A 23,156-nucleotide genomic window follows, 5' to 3' on the forward strand; every position below is an offset into this window, starting at 1 on the left:
TGCTAGGGCTGCTACTCAATCAAGAAAAATGTCTATGAGTCAAATACAAGTTTGGCTTTACCCAGGAGAAAAAACCACCCAAACACAAAACACCTGTACTAACACAAATCCCATTACAACTTAATAGCTTTAATATTTTTTTCCTCTTTTACTTCCAGCGAATGTTAACTTTTATAGAAAAGCATCACTTCTCAGAAACAGACTCACAAAATGAATCCAGTCTCTAATTTTCACACAGAGCTCTCTGCCTTCCTTTATGTGTAGTAGTAAATGACAGAAGCACTGCAAGTTGTACATAGATGCAGCTATTGATAGATTCCATCTGGAAGCTTTTACCCTTGTAAATTAATCTGCTTGGGACCAAGGGGCAGGAGAAGGAACGGACAGGAAAAGACTCTATAGATTCATTTTCTCAATAGATTGAGCTGAGCTGTTCTTTGATATTATCATTCTAAAGATTTTTCCCCCCTTCATAGTGTACATGGTCTTCCTTATCTCCAGGGGATCAGGCAAGGAGGGCAGATTTAGATTAGATATTAGGAAAAAATTCTTCCCTGTGAGTATGCTGAGGCCTGGCACAGGCTGCCCAGAGCAGCTGTGGCTGCCCCATCCCTGAAGTGTTCAAGGCCAGCTTGGATGGGGCTTGGAGCAGCCTGGGTTAGTGGAAGGTGTCCCTGCCCATGGCAGGAGGTTAGAATGAGATGAGCTTTAAGGTCTGTTCCAACTCAAACCAGTCTATGATCCTGTGATTTAATTACTGTATATTTAGCTGGTATGCCCTGCTGACATCCATCGTTTTCTAATCTGCTGTTTCTGCCTCTTACAGACTTTTGGGTTGTCTTTAAGCAAAGCTTTAAAGATGTTCATCAAGAATATGACTTCATTTGTAAGGTTGAAGTGTGTGACATGCACCTCTTAAAGCAAAGAAAATTAAATGCTTCTGGAAGTGCTGACACTGTGGTGACACTAATGGAGGATTCTAACCTGTCATGATGAAACCTCCTCCAGTAGCATTTAAACAGTTTGGAGCAAGTCAGATGATTTTTTAATTTACATAGAGCTGAATTCAAGAGTAATGTAATAAGGAAACCGAATGAGTATTAATTATAAAAGCTTATCTATTCCTCTTCCAATTAAAAATAAATAATTAGAATAATGTTGGGGTTTTTTTGTTACTAGAATGATGAAATGTCTTTCTGCTTCTCTTCTTTGGCTTCAATGAGCTTTATAAACTGATGTCTGAATGAGAAAATAAATAGAAAACTGGAAAAGTCTTTCTATCCAAGCTGAAATAACATTGCATTTGTGCATATGTAAGGGGAAAATAGGCATGCAGTAAACAATTTGATTTATTTTCTGATAAATGGTCTTATTGCAAAGTAATGAGTCAAAAAATAGAAAAAGAAGAGATTTCTGTGAGATTGAAGAATGCTCCTCAGATGGAAATGGGGAGTGTTTTGGTCTTGAAAAATTGGTAATATTGCAATTTACATAGGTGTTATAAGTGATGGCCTAGCAAGTTCTCTGCCACTGCAGCATGTGCCAATGCATTTGGTTTATTGATTTCACCCTCCACCAAGTAGAAATGTTCCAAATGAGGGTAAAATGGTGAAAATTTTAGGATTAGATATTAAAAAACAGGTGGAAGTGGCAGATTTCTGCCTGGCTCCCAGGAGCTTTGGGGGCAGCTGTGCCAAGGTCTCTGGGTTTGTGGTGATGGTGGGGGAAGAGCCCTGGGCTGTGTGTCCGGGGGCAGAGGGAGCAAGCCAAAGGCAGCATCCATGGACAGATTTAAGGGTTAACAGCTGGGAAAGACCCAGGCTGTTCAGCTTCCCTCCGGGAGCTCCACTGGTGATGCAGTTGGAGCAGTCGGCATGAAAACAGGCGAGTCATCTGTAGTTATTTTATTATTGGATTGTCACCTCCCCCTGGTCTCTGCCACGAGAATTTCATTGAAGGAATGGCAGAAAGATACATGACACACAGGATAACAAGGAAGGGGAGCCAGGCTTGTACTGAGAGTAGGAGTCAAGAAACAGGACAGACAAAAGATTCATGAGCAAGATTAAAGGCAGCAGGACTGAGCTTGAGCAGCGACCCACAGGAATTCCATCGCCTTCCTTCAGAAGAATCTGTTCTTCTGATATGGAGCTTTGCCAAAGGAACCAAAGTATTAATGTGATCTATTCCCTCCAGATCTGAGACTGAAATTTTCAGCTTTTTTTTTTTTTTTTTTTTTGGGTGTGGAATACTGAGAAAATTAAAACCACAATCAAGTAAAATACATGTGTGTGCACATGTGCAAATGCATGTTTCTACTATGCTGCACTGGGTTTCTCACAGCACTGGACAAATGGGTGCTTAAGGAAACATTGAATTTAATCACAGAATCATTAAAGGGACTGCGTTGGAAGGGACTTTAAAGCTCATCTTTTTCCAGCTCCTCTGCTGTGGCCAGGTATACCTTCCACTAGATCAGGTTGCTCCAAATGATGTCCAGTGTGGCCTCAGACATTTAATCCTTCTGATCAATGCAGGAAATATATTAATCTTCTGCTAGCATTGTGCTGTCTCTTGTCCAGCTGGTTGTGGGGACCTGCTAAGCAGCTCACAAATGCAAGGAGAGGTGTGATGCCAGTGGGAACTGCTCAATTTTACTTTTGTGTCTATACTTGCTGCACAGGAGTATTGTAATAAAATTGCCTTCAGCATGCAGTAGCTATCAAAGATAAATTTAGATCAACATTTAATAAAGAGCAATTTTATTAATTGCCTTTTCATCAGCTCTTTTGAGAAGAGAACAATAAGGAAAATTGTGCCCAGTGAAGTTTCACAGCAAGGGTCTAAATATATATGGTCTCATACCTGTGCTGGTGTTTCTTCCTCAGTAATCTCTGTATATGCTTTACATAGTTTGGGTCTTTTCATCTCTATGTGTATTTTGTCTCTGTTTCCTGTTAGTACCCTCACAGACCACAATACTATCCAAAAATAATATTTGATTAAGCTTTTGATCTCACAGTGGTTAGATGGATTTGAAATGGGACAAAATTAGGCTAATCACACTAAGAACAGCATAGTTATTTCTGATTTTCAAATGCCTTTTCATGGTATGACCTCCAATGGTTTGCAGAGTTCTGACAGATACAGAAAGTAACATTAATTCCCATTTTCAGATGTAAAAAATTGATACAGAACATTTTTCTATAGTATTGAGTGCTTTCTTGGTGTTGTTTGCAGGGTAACTGCTTGCTGTTATTGAGCTTCTGTTGAGAATTACAATTTGTTTTTATTTGGTATTAAACTGCAGATGCAGATTCAGCAGTTCCCTTCATTCTGGTGTCCTTGGTACAACTATCTGTCACAACCCTTCTTTCCAGAGTCTATTTTCCATTCATTTTGGGTCAGTTTTGTTTTATAAAGTCCTGAAATAGCAAGAATTCCCAGATATTCATGTTATCTTTTGTTCTGAGGTGGCTGTCCATTTTATCCTGCCTTTTGTTTCATGTAGACCATCCAAACTGGTGAAAATTATTGATTTTCTGTCCTCCTCTTCCAAGGCTGATGTGTCCCTCTCCATGCTGCTCCAAGATGTGCACAAACCCACAGAGTTGTCTCATGGATCTTGAAAGAAAATAGTTCGTACCTATAGCAGATCATATGCTTGAAACACATCTTATTCTTTGTGTTATTCTCCAGGACAAGTCACCATTTTTACTTTATAAAAATAAATAAAATATAGCAATATTAGGCTGGTGACAGAGACAATGAAGTTGCTGTTGCCTTGCCTAGGTGATTTACCATGGCTTCTCTGCCTCTGCTCTCATGTCAGGCACACAGTGATAGACCCAGGAACTCTTAGAAAACTCTCATCATAGAGACTATTATGAAATTCCAGCTTTGTTTCCTTTCTTATTGTATTGTGGCAGTGAGGACATGTGCACCACACAATTTGCTTGCTGATCATAACCCAGGTTCCATATGTAGCTCAACTTTGGTTTCTTCCAACCATGAGTTACTCAAGAATCTCTTTAAGATGTGCTGGATAAGGAAGGTTTAGGAAGCTGTGCTGCAGCATCTGACTTTGTGTCACCAGTAAAAATTAGTTGTGGCAAAGGAAGTGCATGGGAAGTGTGTGGTTGTGCATAATCTGTGTGTGAATGGATGTGTGTAAATACAAACTTGAACTATACCTCTGTGTGTATCACTGTCATGGGGGTTGGATTTTATTTTTATTTTAATACAACATTTGCAAGGTGCATCATTGCTTTGGAAGGACTTGGTGTAGAAGCTTCCAGTTTCAGTCATATATAATTAAAGTTTCTAGTTTTAGCCCTAGCTCTGATGAAATGACTAAACTTCTTCCTTCAGCAATAAACCTGGATACCCAGCTGCCTGCTGGAGCTCACTTGTTACTTGAGGGCAAACTTCATTTTAACATATAAATGTAATAATTTACATTTCTGCTGTGTATAAGCAGTGAGCTGTGAACAGTGATGTGATAGAGCTGTTTGGTTTTTGGGTTTGCTTTCTGCAGTGGGTTTGCCTGGTTGGTCTTAAGTGAAACCAACTTAGTTCAGTGCTTGTCCTGAACCCAACCTTCCTTTGGGAATTGTGAGGCAGTAAGGAATAGGATTGTATTTGGGAGAGAAGAAAAAAAAGCATGTGTGCCTTAGTCTGATCTGTAACACATTTAGTGGCATGCAAAAGGTAGATGAGGTCCCTGTCTTTAAGAATTTATGCACAGTTAGAGGATGTGCATTCTCTAATGTGGCAGGAACATCTTTAATTTCCTCATTAAAGTCTTGCTTTGAGATGCAAGCAGCCTGAGCTTATGAAGTTCCTGAGCTCAGTTATTTTCTGCCTGCACCAAGCTCTTGTCAGTTTTCCGCTGGAATTCCAAATTTCTCAGGGGCAACCAGGATCTAATTTGAGAAGTCAAGTGTGTTCATGGGTGTATGATGAGACTGGGCTTCCTCTGTCCATCCTTCTGGCCTTAGTGCAATGTAACACCTCAGAATGGCCATGGTGAGCATCATTGATTGGTGTTGAAGAGTGTCTTGTTTTGGAAGATGATAGACTTTTTACCTATGTAAATTACTTTCTTTGCAACTAATAAATTATGCCTTCTCCGTGCAGTACAGTGGGGCTCATTGTGCAGCTAGTTGGTAGTTTCACTTGATTACCTTTCCCATTTCTCTTTTTAACAATCCTTGAATGGGAAGTTCAGTCACTTTTAATAGTTCCCAAAAAGCAGTGGAAGGCATGTTTCAGAGCTGTGAGCTGCACACCAGTGTCCTTCCTGCCTGTGGAATCCACCTTGATGCAATCAGGCAAAGTCCCTTTCCATGGTTCATGGTGCAGCTCCAGATGAACCAGTAACTCGGGTAAAGACAGCAGTGCTTGCACAGTCAAACACTTCCTTTCCTCTCCATTTGCTCAGTTCTGTTCCACACCCTGTTGCTGTCCTTGCTGGGCAGAGGGTCCATTGGTGCAGCTGAGTGAGCTCGTGGGGAGCTTTAGTTCTTCACAGGATTATGCAAATAATAATTGAATTAAAGAGCTGCTGTCAACATTACGAGGTTCTGGCAAAGATAACTGATGTTAGCACTCTGCCTGCAGGCACATGGATTTCAGAGTGGACTTGGACAGGAGAAGCACATCAGGATTCCACAATACTTGAATATTTCCTTTCTGGCTCTTTATGGGGTATATTTCTTACCCCCTAGCAAACTAAGCTGTTTAACCAGGAGTTGCCCATCTGGGAACACAGAGTAAATTAAACTCTGAACAAAATGAATAAGGCATAAATATAGCCAGGGTTTCTGGGGTTTTTCCATAGTAACTGGGATAGATGGAAGAAAGATTAAGTATTTTATATATATTTTTATAGGCTGGTTCTTTAACAAATCTTTGACATATCATTAAAAAACTTAAAAATACGCTTCTAATAAAACTGTTTGTCTTCAGTTATGCAAATTTTATATTAAAAATCAAAATACCAGGATTACTTGAGGCTCATAAGAGCATTTTTGCTGCTCTCAGGGCAGGGTGCAGCTGTCACCTACTCAGATGTGACCTGATGCATTAAATCAGAGCAGTACCTTGAATGAGGAGGCAGCAATAACCTTCAGTGAGATGCATAACACAGTCCTTGGCTGGTGCAAGCTCTGAGAGATCAATTTTTAGTGATCTAGGCAGCCCCTGAAGGTCTTTGCTGTAGTTGTACCTGAATTACATTTATATAGACAATAATAGTTGCTGAATCTTGATTTTTAAGTAACTTTAATATCAACCACAGCCTCCAAAACATGTCTTTTGAGGCACATTGTGATGGAAAAGGCAAATGCCTGTACTGATGCAGGTTCTGCCACTGAGAGGAGGAAGAGGATGCTGGGCCAGAGCTTCCTCAAGTCCTCATCCTTTGGGCTGCTCTAATTTACAGCAGGCACTGAGAAATAAAATGACCTTTACAGTGAGGTCTCCCTGAGGTCACAAAATTTGCATTTCTGAGGATAATTTGCAAAAATTCTGGAACAATTACCTAAGTAAGTAAAGAATAGTCAGATACTCCTTCCATGAGCTGTACTTTCTGCACTGCTCAGAGATGCTTTGACCTTCTAGTTTATTACAAGTCAGGAAAAGTCAATATTTCTTAGCTTGCCAAGTTGGAGGAATTTTAATGAGTTATTGAGTCAAATAGGTAATCCTCCAATAACAGACCTTTTTTCCCTTTCAGATTTAGTGTGATAAAAACAAAGGCTTAATGGGGACCAGGAAAAATGGGGTTTTGTTAGAAACTCTTGCTTGTCTCTGTGCAAATGCTTTTAACCCCTTGACCACAAGTAGGTGAAATGGAGCTTCAGCACTGGGACATTTTGCATTGGCATGAAATGCTGGGCAGGCAGGGGCTGTGTTGATGTTAGAAGGGAATTTAACATGATAAAATGAGATTGAAGTAGCTGGTGCTGATGCTTCTCACATCTTTTTTGCATGTGATAAGGGGCTGCATGAGATCTGGTCTGTGCTTCTATGCTAAACTGTTTGGCTGCTGGAAAAATCTGTGAAGGGAAAAGCCCTGGGTGTACCTTAGAAGATGTTGTGGCATCCCAGGTGCTGCAGGGTGTGTTCCACTGGGTGCTGCAGCACATCTGGAGTAATGCTTGCACTTGAACATCCTCTGAGAGCTGGCACACACCAAAACCTTCCCAAGAGCCAAACGTGCATGTGGTAAATGTAGAGAAAAGGGATTTGCTTCCAAACCATCTTGCTGGTCCAGACTGAGTCCCTGGCTCTGAGGCAGCCAGAGTCTGGCTATTGGAAGGCTGTGCAAGGCTGGCAGTGGGTTTTTGCCCAAGGAAAGGTTTGATCCTGGTATAATTGAGCCTTTTGCAATTCCCCTTTGTGATGCTCAACTTGGTGAACTCCAGTTAGCATAGAATGATCTAATTTCCAGAAACTCTCTTCATTGAGTGTGATGCTAAGTATTGCTCTGAGTAATGGCTTGTTTGAGAGTGCCTGTCCTGTGTGAATTTTAGGCATGTCCTCTGTAAGCCTTTAAGCGAGGAAACTTCATAAGTAGAAAATGTTATAGCACAAGGGCAGCCCTTTTAATAGTATCAAAGACCACAGTAATATTCAGAATATCATATCCCGTGAGTTCTTAAAAGTAGTAGAAAGTTATTTTTCACTACATGTTATTACTCAGAGTGTAGGAGTAGATACTGATGGTCCCTGTAACAATGACTGGTGTTTCCCTATTTCATTCCCTTCTGTGATAGTCAGTAACATTCCTTTCAGTAGTAGTCTTTCTTTGGAGTTATTTTTTCAAAAGCTCTCAACAGTTGTTTGTGTGAGCTGTCCTTGAAACCTGTGTGAATTTTAGCCTGGAGGATATTCTGCCTTTGGGTGGGAGCTTCTGGCTCCCAGGGTGAGAGCTGGACTCTGGATGTGCCCAGGAGCTGAGTGCTGACATTTGGGGCGCTTGGCTGAGTTTTGTGGCTGGAGTAGCGCAGGGTTTCAGAACTGCTTTCAGAAAAAGTGTGGGCACTGAAATGCTCTCACTGGGCTTTATTCTCAGCTCTAGTTCTGTGAAGAGCTAACAGAACAAAGGGTTTTGTGTCCATCACTTTCCAAGAAAGCTCTTTGAGCACACAGTGTTGTGACGAGGGAGAGCTGGAGGTCTTGGAGTGCCGATCTGAGCGCTCTTCAAAGGGGAGCACTTTGTACCTGCAGCACTTGCTGCTCCTGCCGGGGCTGTGTTGCTGCAGCAGCTGTGTGGGCTGTTGAGGCTCGTGTGGCTCATGGTTCATTTTCTGCTGTCCCCAGTGCTGCAGGGGCAGGAGGGGCCCTGCCAGAGGAGGTTCTGCGGCCGGGGCAGCCGGTGTGTGCTCAACGGGGACACGCAGCAGCCCGAGTGCCGGTGCCTGGAGGAGTGCAAGGCCGCCTACATGCCCGTCTGCGGGTCTGACGGCAGGTTCTACGAGAATCACTGCCAGCTGCATCGAGCCTCGTGCCTGCAGAGGAAGAAAATCTACATCATCCACAGCAAGGACTGTTTCTTCAAAGGTAGGGCGTTGTTGAAAATAAATACTTCTGTAGGACTTTCGTCGCTCGCCGTAATCCTGGTAAATGGCCGAACGGTGTGTTTTATTTCTAAGAGCTAAATTTTTCAGGGATGATTTATTCCGGGACAGCAGACAACATACACAGTGTTTTATGCAGCTATTAAGCCCCTGAGTGCCATTGCCATGCAAAATGTAATCATACTGGGAACTGGTAAATAATTAACATCACTGTATGCATTGTGTGCACTGTAGTTGTGCTGCTCAGTACTTTCAGCTGCTAGTGTAATAACTTTTTACAATCCAATTCATTTGAAAAGGCTTTGAACAAGACAAAGATGTTAAGAAAAAGTAGATGGTATAAACAAAAGTTTGCTGCACCATTGAGAAACAAAAACCTAGTTAGGCAAATGACACAGGCAAAGGGAAGGAACTGCTTAAATGAAATAAGAAATGGGGACAGACTTTAAATAACTTTAAAGACTGTTCTGGTTACCAGTGGGATGCATACATCTGGAGCTCTTTTACTGGTTCAGTAGCAAATTTCATTATCATCTTTGCACCAAAGCCAGTCCCAAATCTTTCCCATTAATATTTTGTATGCCATGTACCATCCTGCCATCAAGGGAGACTGCAGGAGTAGGAGCATATGATAAAATGCCAGGGAATGGAAGAAGCTGTAAATTAGTTTACTTCTAATGAGAGGTCTCACAAAGGGCCTCACTTGAGTATATCTTGAAAGCTCATTGTCAAATATGACTGTGTATACCTACAGGAAGATTTGAGTGGGTTGTTGCAAATATATCCAGTGACATTTACGTGATCAAATATGAAAATAATTCCTTTATCTTCAGCTCACTTAAGCCCTCAAGGAGATTGGCTGTATACAGAGCTATCCATCCTGAGTTTTCTTTGCTAACTCGATGCTAGAAGAGCCTATTTAAGAAACAGGAGCCCATTTGAAGAGCTTATTAATATGTCCTTGTGATACCCTTTGGAGATAGAAAAGCAGTGCCATTCTTGTGTCTTGGAGAAGACATTGTGTCTTTTTGTGACTAAAATTTTCTAGTGGTATGTAGACACTGCTTTGCAGTGCATTGCAAAGTCTCATTTGTTTTGAAGATCTAGCTGTGGAGAGGACAACACAGCTGGTCAGAGCATTGATTTGGTGAACACCCTGGGTTAGTTTGTCACAGGCAGCCTCTGAATTTACCAAAGCAAGTAATTAGGATCAATAGACCTTGTAGGAAGTAAATCATGGAGGGGGTCACCCAAAGGCATTTTTCAAGTACGTGAGTATATCAAGGCAAAGAGGGATTTTTTTGCTAGTCACATTAAAAAGGAGCATCTGAAAAGGGCACTTGTGCCTTGCTCCAAATGCTGTGCTTCTGCCTCTGGGTATCAGGTCAGATGAGGGTATGGATCAAGCTGGAAACAGTGTCCATCCCTGAGTAAGATGCAGGTGGGCCTCTACAGCATGAGAAACCTTGCAAAGAAAAGTAAAGTCTTAATTTCAGAGATGCTCAGCAACCCTCCACTCAGTTCAGGGGATTTTCTTTCCCTGACTACCAAGAACATACCTTGGGTTTTTCATTCTTGACATCACCCACCTTTTTATGACAGTGTGTCTGCCCTGGGTTTTTATTTGTTCCTTATCACATATAGTGTTAAAGAAAATGAGTTCTTATTGCAGTAATCAGCCCCTGCAGTGGCTGTATTATGCCTAATGATAGAATGTCACGCTTGAATACTTCCCTGAACACACCATGAAATGATGTCAGAAAGTAGGAGTTGTGTGTCCCAGTTTAAAGTAACCCTCGAACTCTTGCCAGGGAGCACTGCTTAAATCTGCTTTTCAGCAGAATAACAGCTTTATGGAAGGGAAGAAAGGAACAAGCTCACTTCTCTTCCCACGTGAATAAATAAAAATGTACTTCACACCTCTGTCTGCAGAGATAACATACAGAAAAAAGTTTACCTTAAGTGGGGAATAATCCCACAGAATGGGACTCCATACAAATACTTGGCTTCAGCCCTTTTTTCTACCATGCAGCTCCTGAGTAACCTTCTGTGTATTGCTCTGTTTATTGGTACTTCAGTCTCCTATTTCTAAATCAAGAATGATAGTGGTTTCTCTTAAATCAAAATTTTCAGTCAGCAATTAAGGTACAGGTTTTTAAGTACCATTATAAGTGTAACATGAAATGTAAGGCTTTGACTGGAGAAAAACCTTTAAGGTGCAAAATTACAGAATCCCAAAACGGTTTGGGTTGGGAGTGACCTTAATGAGCCTCCTGTTTCAACCCCACTGGTATGGTCAGGGACACCTTGCACGTGTTTTCTGTTTGCTTTCAACCAAGTAGATAATTTAATTATTTGGGTACACTCAGACTGATGAGTGGGCTGCTTCATGTTTTTTTGTCCCTGTTGACTTGTTCAATTAAGATTTGAATTCCTGTGCAGAGCTGAGGGATGCTGCAGACTGGATGTTTGTGTGTGCTCTGCCAGTTTGCCCAGTTATCAGTGACAAACTGGATGGACTTAAAGTAAGACAGAGATCAAATACCCTGGTTCTACTTTGGCTGAGCTCGGCCTGTCCACAGTAAACTGACAATAAAGCAAACAGCAGGGCTTTATTTTCTTTTGTGTATTTTGGGAAAGGATTTTTTGATCTTTTAGCATATTTATCAGATGTGAAGTGCTTTATAAATACTAGTGGGTAGCAGATAGTCCTGTGTGAGTAGAAGCATTTACATTTTGTACCAGCAATAGTATTAGGAAGAGCACAAGAAAATTTGTCCCTGGAAAAATTACTGATTTCTCTTTGGTCCAGCCTGGAATAAAATGGCTCCTTGAAATCTTGAGAGTCCAAAATATTGAAAAAACTCGTGGAAATGAGAGATCTCAGCAGGAGTGATCTCCCCAGGCTTTATCCTTCAGCCTCTGATGCAGCTCAGTTCCCCTTACACAAAACCATAAATGCAGTCCCTTTCCCTCAGTTGATAAAGCAAATAGGTGGGAAATTTCACTTGGGAGTTTGAAGTCACAAGGGAAATACTGCAAAGCAGAAGCCCTAAACTCAGAGATCTCAGGAGAAATGTCAATCCCACTCATAGCCCTTCACACTCTCCTTGATCTAGTTGTCCTTCCTGGTGTGAAATACAGTTTGGTTTTCCCATAGGAAAATGTTCTATTTAGGAATTTTCTGCCATGTGGCAGGGTTTTTTTCATTTTCTATGTTTTCACTATTTTTTGAGTTTCTGTAGTCATTTGATTGAGGTGTTGGTGATTTTTACTGGGTAAGAAAATACATAAAAGTGCATTTACTGTGTGCTGAACTGGTCAGGAAAGAAGTTTTTCTCCCCCAAAAGTTCTTCCAATACTTATGAAGACTGGAAAGATAGCTGTGCTCAGAATGACAACTGTCCCATGGATGTCCAGAATGAGCACTTGGCCTGAAAATGTTCCTGTTTGAATAAATGCCTTGGATAATGAGGTTATATCATTTCAGGACAGTATTTTGGACTATATTTTGCTTTTTCATAGCAGAGTCCCCTTTTTTTCCACTGCTTTTCATTTTTCTTTCCTTTTGACTGTCTACACCCACTCTGTCTCTTCCCTGACTTTTCTCTTATTATTTTTGGCCAGAGATAGCTGTGCAGACACCATTCAATAATTTTTCATCTCTTACCTTCATCCTTCCACCAGAAGCATCAGAGCAATGCATTTCCCCAGCAGTTTGCATACATTACAGAAATTCTGTTTAGAGCTGTGATTTTCCATTTTCAGGATTTAGGAGTAGTTGTCCTCTTTCTTTCTTTCTCTTCCTGCTTTTTTCTGCTTGCTCAGCAATCTCAGAGCTCCTGTGCATCAGCCAAGCCCTTGCTGGAGGAAGGCAGCCATGTTTGCTTGCTCAAGCTCATTCCTTATTTTCTGTGGTTCTGACATCCTCTCTTTACCCAGGTCGATTGGGTTTTTTATAAAAAGCTCAGCTTTTCTTGCCAGCCTGTACAGCAGCTTTGTGCTGCAGCTGGTCAGATTGAGTTTGTGCTCTGGCATGAATTCAGTCCAACTTAGCTGACCAAATTCTTGAACTTTCCATTATGAAAATGCACTATACCTGTGTTGACTACTTAATATGTTTTTTGTCCGCTTGTACCAAAGCTCTAATTTTATGAAACCTGACAGAATTTTAGGCAGAGAGATGGCGTGCTGTAAAAGCATGTTCATGTCTGGTATTCCAGTCCCATTCTCTTCCTTCCTTCTCTACTGAAATGTCAGTATTAATTTTTCAATAATTTTGTCCCCTTGCTTAAAATATGTCTTTTTCTTTTAAGCAACTATCTGGCAGTAATTTTCCTCCTTATACAAGGTCGTTTCTTGTCCCATAATAAATCATAATTTTGTACATAATTTGTACAGAATTTTATAAGAAATCTCTGTGGAAAACCACCTGCCTTTCTCCTTTCTGTTACGCACACACCGTCACACTGTTTGGTTTGAGGCTTACACTGATGCTCAGAACAATATTTCATGCCATGAATTTATATATAAAGTCTTCTGGAGTGTGCATGCCTGTGTGCTGGGTTGTTGTGCACGTGCACACGTGTGAGTGTGTTTGCACATTGACAGAGCCAGAATTGTGTGTTCTATCAGGATATTTATGCACAGGTAGTTTGCACATTGACAGAGTCAGAATTATGTGTTCTCTCAGGACATTTATGCACAGGTTGTTTGCACATTGGCAGAGCCAGCATTATGTGTTCTCTCAGGACGTTTATACACAGGTGGTGTAGCACAGGATGGAACCTGGATCTGCATGGAGAGAGAATGAGAAGCAAAGGGCACAGCTGAAAGGAGATGTTCGGCTGATGTAAGGAGATGGCTTTCCCTTGGAGACTGGTTGGGTGCTGGGACAGGCTGCCCAGTGCCATCTCCATCTCTGGGAGCCTTCAGAACCTGGCTGGGAACAGCCCTGAACAACCTAGTCTGACCTTCACTAAATGTTTTGATGGAAGTCTCTTCCAGCCCATATCATCCCATAATCTTATGATTTCGTGACCTTAGGTAATGGCATCTTTCATTTTCAACCGCTCTTATCTTTCTTCCAGTTCTCAAAAAAGATTTTTTTCTAATTAAGGAAAATGATAATCTTCCGCATGTTGACAGAAAATTTTCTATGCTTGAATGTAAATAAATTACAAACCTGGGAATAAAACCAAACAAGCAGGCTGATAACTTGTATCACTGCAGTAATCTCAAATGCATATGAATTCAGCCTCAGGTGGTGGTAGTTTATTTTCTCTGTACTTTATTTGTTGTCCATGTGTTAGTTCTGTGCTTTGTTACTTCCAGAAGTAATTTGTTCTACGGAATAGCATTTCAAAACATCTCTGGGAAGGTGTTGAATGTTTTGCTCATTATGTGCTTGCAGCACAGGCAGACCCGCTCCATTGCTGGTCTGCAGACTGGAAGGAAATCTGCTCCATTTAACACTCTCTGTCTTTCCAGCTGGAAAAATTCTGAGTGTGAACTAATGGCACTTTTCCCAGCTGGCAATTAATATTTGCTGATTTAACTTTGCAGCAGTGCTGCCAGGCTGCTCCGGTGGCAGCGAGCTGGGCAGGGGCGGCTGGGAGGAAGGCAATTAATCCCTGCTGGACGAGGCTGGGGGCTTTGACATGCAGGTCAAGCCTCTAATCATCATTTCAGTGTCCAGTGTAAATATATTTGGAGTTTAAAGTGTTATAAAGAGAGATAAGTGCTGTATAAAGTGAAGGAATGTGTTTGCTGTCAGTAGAGCTGATGCAGTTCTTAATAAACTGAATTCCCGAGGGATTCCTTTCTATTCTCACACTGCCTTTTCAGCTCCCTCCACTTAGTCTTTTGGGGAGGGATCAATTTTACCTGGCTTTTCAGGCTGACTGCTCTTAAATGTGATTTATAGCTTTACACCTAATAAACAGACTGCATCAATCTTTGGGGTAAATTATGGAAATTCCATTGATTTATGTGAGGATACGAATAAGGGACTGCTAGTCTGCTCCTAGCTTTGGTAATAGAAATTTTCTAGGAATAGGTTTAGGATCTTGAAAAGTATTTTCCATTTTAAGAGAAAATTGAATGCTCACATTGCTGAAATTCATGGAAGGGAAATCTTGGCTAACAGTCAGTTGTGAAATTCCCTGATATAGGTGGGCTTTCACTGGAAATTAAATGCCAGTAAGAGTGGGGAAAGTCTAGGCATAAGAAAAAGAATCAAAAATAGCAGACAACCTAAAGTCTAACAAAAAGAGATCTTTAATTGAATATTAATTACATATTAGTTATAGAAAACCTTTGCTGGGGACCTCATGGCCATAATGGGAATCCCACAGGTGGGAGGGAAAGTGGGACTGGAATTCTGTGATGGACACTGAGTTTGACATGGTCAATCAAAAGATGAATTATGCTCACTGGAACTCCTCACAGTAGGGCCGTTACCTGCTTATACTTGGCCAAAATAAAAACCTGTTTCCCTGCTGCTGGGACTGCATAGACCAGTGACAGATTTTAGTTCCAGTCAGTAAAGCCAAAATTGAGGAACACACACCATGGATGAAGCTAGTGGAAAAAGTGGTGTTATCAGATGTGATCCCTGTCCAGCATTCTTGGTGATTTTATAGCTCCAATTTGAGGCAATAGCCATTTGGAGAGTGGAGGAATAACTGTGATGTGGCTTTTTATTTTTTAGATATGAAATTGTGCAACATTTGCTTAGAGCAGTCATGACCGTGACCCCCATGAACAGTTTTATCTGGTGACTGTTATCTGTCTCATCTTATTTAGGGCCCAGTCTATTAATCTTCTGCAGTTGCCAGTCTTGATGTGTATGGACATATTATCTCCAATAAAACCAAAAAGCTTCATACTATGTATCAGCTAGTGAACAAAGGGATTAAAGGATATTTCTACAGCAGTATTAACATCTTGAAAAAGAAAAGTGAGAATTGATCTTTGTAATCTTTTTCCCCCTTGTAACTGAGGATGTACTGGTTGAACTGGCGTCACTGAAGCCCATGGTTAATGGAATGGGCAGCTGGAGGACCACACCAACACCCAGCACTGTGTAGCAATCCCTGCTCTCTATGAATAGAGGAACTGCTTACATGTTGAAAATAGAAAAGCTCAGCCTAAATCTCCATGCTGTGGAGGAAGACAATATTCCATGAGGTGGTCTCAGTTTGAAGCCCTCCCAAGTTTCAGCTTCATGTTCTTGAGGGCCAGGAAATGAGATGCAGGTGGCTTTAGGGAGCCATCTGCTCCAAGCCTGGGTCTGCAAAACCTTCACTGCAGTGCTTTCAGGAAAGCTGAGAGGTGATAATGAAGCTTTTTTTGAAGCACAGCCTTAGCAGTTGTGATGGGGGACGGAGCAGAGGAGGAGGATGAAGAACCAAATTAAAGTGTGTGGGGAGAGAAGCAGGGAGGTGGTTTGTATTTACCAGTGGAAGTTCCTGTGCCAACTTTGGTGCTGCTTTCTGCAACACTCGTTATGTCAGGGGGTGTTTATCTTTCTTTTTTTATCTATTTTTGTGTGCTCTTTGCATCTGACACGTGCTTGTTGCGATTTGGTGGCAGTCTGAACTCACTGTGTCCACATCACTTTTCTTTGCAAGTCACGTTCATGTTTATTGTACATTCATTTTGGAGCTCAAAACATGCTTAAATATTGAAGAGCCTTATGTAGGAAAAGTTTTTGCTTTTTTTAGTGTGTTAAATTTAATATTAGCTCTCACCATTCTGTCAGCGATTTTCCAAAATGCTCTGAGTGGTGTAAAACTGGAGAAATGCCAGCAAAGTGGGGCATTACAAAGTCATGATTAAGAAGCGACACATCTACTGAGCTGCTGCATTGCTGAACCTCTCACAGCCCTGAAAAGAGCTTGGATGCTCAAAAGTTTGTCTGCTTTTTTCCCCAACTCAATTATCTTAAAGGTCTTTTCCAAACTAAAATATTTCCATGAAATTTCTACATCTGTAGTTTTCCCTGTGGAAGGAAAGGCTAGCCTCTGCCAAGTGATTTCAAATGAATGGCAACAAATACTCTAATACTTTTGAAGTCACCTTTATTTCCCTATAATTACATAAATTTTATCAATAGAAAAATTGCTGACTTGCTTAAGGCCCCCCCAAGTCACCTTTTGAGAAGCAACATGCAGCTTGATGCCAGGGACTCTCCATTGGACACCCCCAGCTCTGTGCTGAGACAGGGGCCAGGGAAAACCCTAATTTCAGAATAAATAAAAAAGCTCCAAACCAGAGAGAGATAGAGAGATTGCTTTAAATGAAAACTGAAAAGGTTAAAAGGTAGAGATGAGCATTAAAGATTAAGATGATTAGATCATGGTAAAGGGCGCTGGAAGCTGAATGAAGGGAAACAAATGGCTGGAATAAATTTTAGAGCTGGGGAGACTGAGGCAGGGAGATTTAGAAGTCCTTTAAAGATAAAAAGAGCTGATAAAATAGCTGATTAAAAGCTATTCAGCACAAAGGCTAATTTTTCTGGGTGCGCAGTATAAAAATCTGTGGAGCAAATTGAAATTCGGAGTGCCTGGGAATACCAACAGGCTGGATGCTGCAGATTCAATTAGGTAGCTGCAAGGAAAAAGCTGGTCCAGCATCCCCCAGCCTTCACTCCCTTCCTGCCTCTGTCCACCAGGATTTAACAGGCACTTCTTGCTAATATGTTTGAGAGTGCTGAATCCTACCAGAGGTGTCCTGAAGTCATGGGAATACGAGTTGAAATGAGCGCTCCCCAGCATGGGGTACTGATAAAGCCCCTTGTAATTTCCCAGTTGTTTTTTTGGTGTAGAATTGAAGCTGTTCTCTCCTCAGGGGCTCACGGAGTGCCAGGGGTGAGGTTATCTGCCTTTGCTCGCCTGCCTGAAGTGCAACTGCTCCCACAAATAATACAGCTTGACATGGGGAGGTAATGAGTGATCTGCAGATTTATTCTGTCTGCTCATGGCTTGAAAGCTCTTTGGGTAGAAACTTTTTTTTTCCTGTTAAAAATCCTGTTAATGAAGATTAATGTTTAATGTAAAGTACAGAGTTAATTATCAGTGCAGTTGTAGGAATGGGAGGGAAGGGGTTGGCAGTGTGTAGGAGCATCACAGAATTATCATTGATTGGTTTGGGTTGGAGGAGACCTTCCAGTTCATCCAGTTCCAGCCCCCTGCCATGGGTAGGGACACCTTCCACTGTCCCAGATTGCTCCAAGCCCCATCCAGCCTGGCTTTGGACACTTCCAGGGATGGAGCAGACACAGCTGCTCTGGGCACCCTGTGCCTGGGCCTCACCACCCTCACAGGCCCATGTTTGGATTTGTAGCTCATAATGGTCTTGGTGAAAAAAATATCCCCATGGTAATGAGCCCGTGTGATGGAGTAAAAACAGAAGACAGAGCTTAGTCTGTTCTGCTCTTTAATTTAAAGAAATGAGCAGTGCAATGGAGAGGGAGCTCACAATTGAAATGTATCCAAGTATTTAAATATTTAAATGTAACCTTTGTAGTAAAAAGTTGATTGGTGTGATGTGTCCAAAGGAAGACATTTTTATTTACCTTTTGAATGAGGGTTGTTTGCACTGCGAACAGCCTGATGGGCTGAGCAAAGTCTCACCTGGAAGAGTTTGCCATGGTGGGCATGGGGTTTGTGTCTTCTGCAAGTGACTGCAGGCTCCTGTCAGGATCTGTCAGGGCTTTCCTCTTCCTTCCTTGCCTTTAGTCTGCCACACTGGCAATTTAGTTGAGAGTTTTGCTGTTTTTCAAGAATAATGAGGGGGATTTTATTTTTCAAATTATTTCAAATTTCAGTATGAAATTTTAGTGGGGTTTTATTTATTAATCCTTATTTATCTGCTCTGGCACAGCAGCTCACCAGGAGGTTTTGTGGCAGATTTGGAGATGTTGGTGCCTCTGCCGTCTGGAGATTCACAAGAACCCGGAGGGCACAGGACAATCCTGGGCATCCTTGTCCAACACCAGCCAATCTCCTCACCAGAGGTTTTCCAATGGAATCCATGGTGCTGGATGCTCATCATTGTTGTAGGCTGGGTTTCTTTTCATTTAATCTAGAGCAAGCCAAATACTGTGCAAACATTTGTGGTGAATATTTAGTTGTATTGTCACATGTAAGCATTTTGCTGTATCCATGGCCCTGTAGTTTGCTATTCATGAATATTTTAGCAAATTGGTTTACTAACAGGAGTGTTGCCTGGAAGCAAATGTTCCAGAATATTTGTAGAAAAGCAGATTTAACTTTGGGCTTGCAGTTACTTGCTGTGGGAGCATTATCTAAGCCCCATCTTAATGCTCCTCTGGGAGGACCAGCATAGCCAATTAAAGCAGATCTTGTTTGGAAATGTGATTCTCATAACCTGCCCATGATAAACTGATATAAGGAGCTCTGTCTCTGTATAAAGACAGCTGGATCAAGGTTGTGCAGCTCACCCCTGGCACAGCACCCGGGTGCCTTGCAGGCAAACTGGGAGCAATAGCAGAATTTCTTGAGGACTTGCAGGAATCTCTGATATTTGCTCTGTTTTTTGGATCAGAGCTGTCCTGAGGGAAAGATTTCAAAATATATTTTTTTGGTTGGTGTGTCCCGTGTAATGTGTAAGTTTTTGAAGGGTAACTGTGCTCTGGGTTCTGCTGCATTCTTCTGGCTTGAGTTGTAAAACAGTCTTCAAAGAAAATTGCTGCGGTGCTGTTTTCATATGGCCAGTGTTCAAGTAGCTATACTTGAATTCTAGAGTAACTAGAAAAAAAATTGAAGTGGCATGAATACCTGCTCAGCTCAAGGACTGCAGGTGCTGTGATCCCTCTGTGAGCTGCTCAGGGGCTGTGGCAGGGCAGGACTGGGGTGGGTGTTGTGTGTTATGGGGCCTGAAGGGAGGGGAGAGACCTTGGTCCCCTCAGGGTGGAGCAGCATCCCTGTTGGAGCTGTGCAGACACCACAGCCCTGCAGGGTGAGGGAGCTGCTCCTTCCTGTGGCCTCAATGCCATCAGTGAAGACAGAGATTGGATTTTAGGAAGAAATTCCTCCCTGTGAGGGTGGGGAGGCCCTGGCACAGGTTGCCCAGGGAAGCTGTGTCTGCCCCATCCCTGGAAGTGTCCAAGGCCAGGTTGGATGGGGTTTGGAGCAACCTGGAACAGTGGAAGGTGTCCCTGCCCATGGCAGGGGGCTGGAACTGGATGAAATGAGAGCTTTAAGGTCTCTTTTGATCCAAGCCATTTTGTGATGATTCTGTGAAGTCATGCTCACCGTGCTGCATCTCTCCATCCATGGCTTCCCATTCCTTTCCCATTTTTTCCCTCCAATGGTCACCATCAGACTTCTTCCCTCATCCTCTGTAGGCATGTGTGAGATATGCCCATTTTCTTGAGAGTTTTTGCCTTAGGAATAGTTTCCCATAAGCAGAAACTCAGGAGTCAGCCTATCTAAATGCAGCTGGTAGAGCCCTCACAGCATTTTGGAAGAGCTCTGCATCCAGCATTTAAGTGAGGTGCTCAGCACATCTGGAAAACATCTGTCTGAGATTCATAATTTGGCATTGTCATTCTTGGAGTGACTGTAAAACAGGGCCTTGTTGAAAATGCTTAATACTCCTGGACACGTTGTGTTTTGTGTTAATGGGGAAATGGCTTGTTAGGTCCAAACTAACTGGCAGAAAATCTTGCTGGAGCTGTACAGCGTTGAGGAAGTAAAAAGCTGTTAAGGCTAAAATTTCAGCCTCTCTGAACCCAGTAGATTTTGGCTGCATTTTTACTGGAACAAAATTGAAAGCTAATGAAGGTATTTGGTGGCCCCACACTGGCTTTCAGCTAGCTTTTATTTTACATAATAAGTTGGGGAAAATTGGAGTGCAGTTACTCTGGGCTCACTTTAGAAATGTGAGCAGGTTGCAGGCTGCTGTTCTGGGCTTGTCAGTTATATCTAATTCCTTTGGCTCTTTTAGAACAGAAATGCTTTGTTTTCCTTTGCAAAAGGTGGCACAGGCAGCCCACAGGGCTGCTCCAGCTACAACCAGCCCAGGAAAATCATTGGAGCCCTGCCCTCCTGAGCAGTTCTCTCCCAAATCCATCCTCTTTCTGGCCTGATGGGATTTTTTTCAGGTTTTTATTTAAAGTCATATTTCACCACTTTCTTAAATTGATGGCAATTTCCTAATAGATAAAATTTCTTCAAATTGCTTCTTTTTATGTTTTCAGAAACAGTGCCCCTTTTTAAATATTTTTTTTTTTTGCACTGGACTGAGGGGTTTTCCATATTATTATGTGAACTGACATCTCCTTTTTTATTTCTTTCATCTTTTCAATCTTGGTGCATTTATCTGCTTCCTTGCAGTCAAGGTGAAGAATTGGAGAAGTGTTAAAGGAATGCTTCATTATCCTGTTCGATGCTGTTACACCCATGAATGGGGATGTAGTTTGTGCTGACATCTCATCTGTGCTGCCTTGTTCACACAAGTGGAAGCCTTTGGTAACCTGAGCTCAGGGAATGCTGTCCTTCTGAAGTTAGTGGCAAGTGCTCTTTTGCAATAACTTAGTATCATGAAGATAACTTATTTTTACTGACACTAACAGACATAAAATACTAACAATATTTAGAAAAGAAGCAGTATTGAATCCCCAAATCTTGTCTTCCTCCTCCTTGGAAAGGTTCCAGACGAAGCCATTGTCCCCAGCAAGGAGCTGGAGAACTCTGACATTTCAAAGTAATCAGGTAGAATTACTGCATCTCCAGATATCTTTAACCTGTTTGCTGACATTTCATTCACATCATCTCATAATGTTCATTGGATCAGAAAACAGCTTGGAGCCACATTTGCAAAATGCTTCACAAAATGTTTTGATCTGGGAATGTGAAAGCATTGTATAGGATAAGGTATAGACTATTTATAGGAAAATCAAATGGGATATCATTTGATTGATTTTTTTTTTTAAGCTTTTGTGGGTTTCCCCCTTTGTTAGTCTCATTTTCTCCTCTTTTTGGTCCCAGAGCAGACATTTCCATACTCCCAGTGTCAGGCAGGATGCTGCCATGCTCTTTGATGGGATTTCCTAACCAAGGATAAACTGGAGCCAGCCCCTGAGAAGTGCAGTGATCCTCACAGACATTTTTAGCCATATTTCAGGTGCTTGTGTAAAGGGTCTGCTCAGTCAGGACACACAGCCCAGCATTGCTGCTGGAGCACCAGTCAGGAAAGATAAACAGCAAATGGAAGCTGGAATTTAAAAAATCAGTGCAGAGCATGGGAGAGCATCAGCAGTGGAAGGATCAGGTCGCTCAGGGTCTTCCTCAGCTGTATCCTGAAGCATAAAAAACCTACAATGGCTTACCCAAATTCAGAAATGTGCCTGATGGCAACAGGCATCTGCAATCAATAAGTTCAGAGGAAGCTGGGAATAGGGTTATGAATGTTTGCTGTTTTCAAAAAAGAAATACCAATTTTTAATTAAAATGCAGAAAGAGCATTTTTAGGGGCGTTGGAAATTATATTCCAGCACTGCAAGTGGTTTTTCTTCATTGTATCCTTTGGCAGGACTGTCGTGGCTTTTGAATTATAGCATTGGAAAGCCTTCTAAGAACTTGCTCAAAGAAAGGTAAAAAAAAATAAAATCTAATTTAGTGTGTTGAAAAAATACTTAACAGTCTTGTAGAAATAATGTTCTAATTAACAGTCTAGATCTTTATGAGCTTTTGAGTGAGCAGGTGCTGTCTAAAGCCAAGCCAGGTGAGGTTTATCCCTCTTGAGACAGTTCAAATCCTGAGTAAACAGGAGCTTTATTTATGAATTAGTTTCTCTGATAAGTCCTGCCTTTCTATGCTGCATGAATTTTTGCATGTTTCTAAGATACATGTTAGCACTCAAGTTCATATTTTTTAAAAAGTTAAACAAAAAAATTATATAAATATATCTTCTACTCTGACATTAATGTTAAATACTGTGAAGTGATCTTGGAGGTTTTTTCAACCTTAATGATTCTGTGATTCTATGTGAGGAAGCTCCCAAGCACTGTGGACAGTGTTGGTGCTATTTTCTTTCATTATTGCATTTGGCTTGATGCTTATTAGAGTAGCAAAAAACAACCCCCCAAATGTTTAATAACAAAAAGCACAGAGCAAGTAAAACAGCAGCTATTGATTTATTGCTCTTGTATTTCAACCATCAGCTCACAGTTATTTTTGATGAGGAAAGGACAAGCCCAATGATGGAGAGAGATTTTTGCCAATAACACTTTTTGGTTGGAATTTAGTACCTGTAACAGATAGAAACCAGAGGGAGAATTTTTCCTTCTGTGCCTTTTAGTCCTGTGAATTCTCCCCAAATTCACAGGAGGAGCTGGAGGAGCTGGAAGGATGACAGGTGACACAAGCAGGGTTTTGCACCATGGCTCCCTCTGGCTTCTGTAAAAACTCATTCTGCTCCAGCCCTGCTGATCCTTACAACAAAAGGTGCAGACAAATGGAGAAACAGATTTTGTTAGTGTGAAACAGGGAGGAGAATTGCCATGCCCCTGTTTTAGGTTGGTTTACACTTTTCTGTGTA

At 41.6% G+C, this 23,156-nt stretch overlaps 1 protein-coding gene across 3 annotated transcripts in view; it reads left to right on the forward strand.

The window, feature by feature from the left end:
* FSTL4 (follistatin like 4) overlaps positions 1 to 23,156 on the forward strand; it is a 208,142-nt gene that overhangs the window by 58,044 nt on the left and 126,942 nt on the right. For all 3 annotated transcript variants that reach the window (XM_058034588.1, XM_058034590.1, XM_058034589.1), the window contains exon 4: positions 8,329 to 8,568. In XM_058034588.1, coding sequence (XP_057890571.1) covers positions 8,329 to 8,568 — 240 coding nt within the window. The remainder of the gene's footprint in view (positions 1 to 8,328; positions 8,569 to 23,156) is intronic.

The sequence above is a fragment of the Melospiza georgiana genome, chromosome 15 (assembly GCF_028018845.1).
Source record: "Melospiza georgiana isolate bMelGeo1 chromosome 15, bMelGeo1.pri, whole genome shotgun sequence".
Classification (NCBI taxonomy): Eukaryota; Metazoa; Chordata; class Aves; order Passeriformes; family Passerellidae; genus Melospiza; species Melospiza georgiana.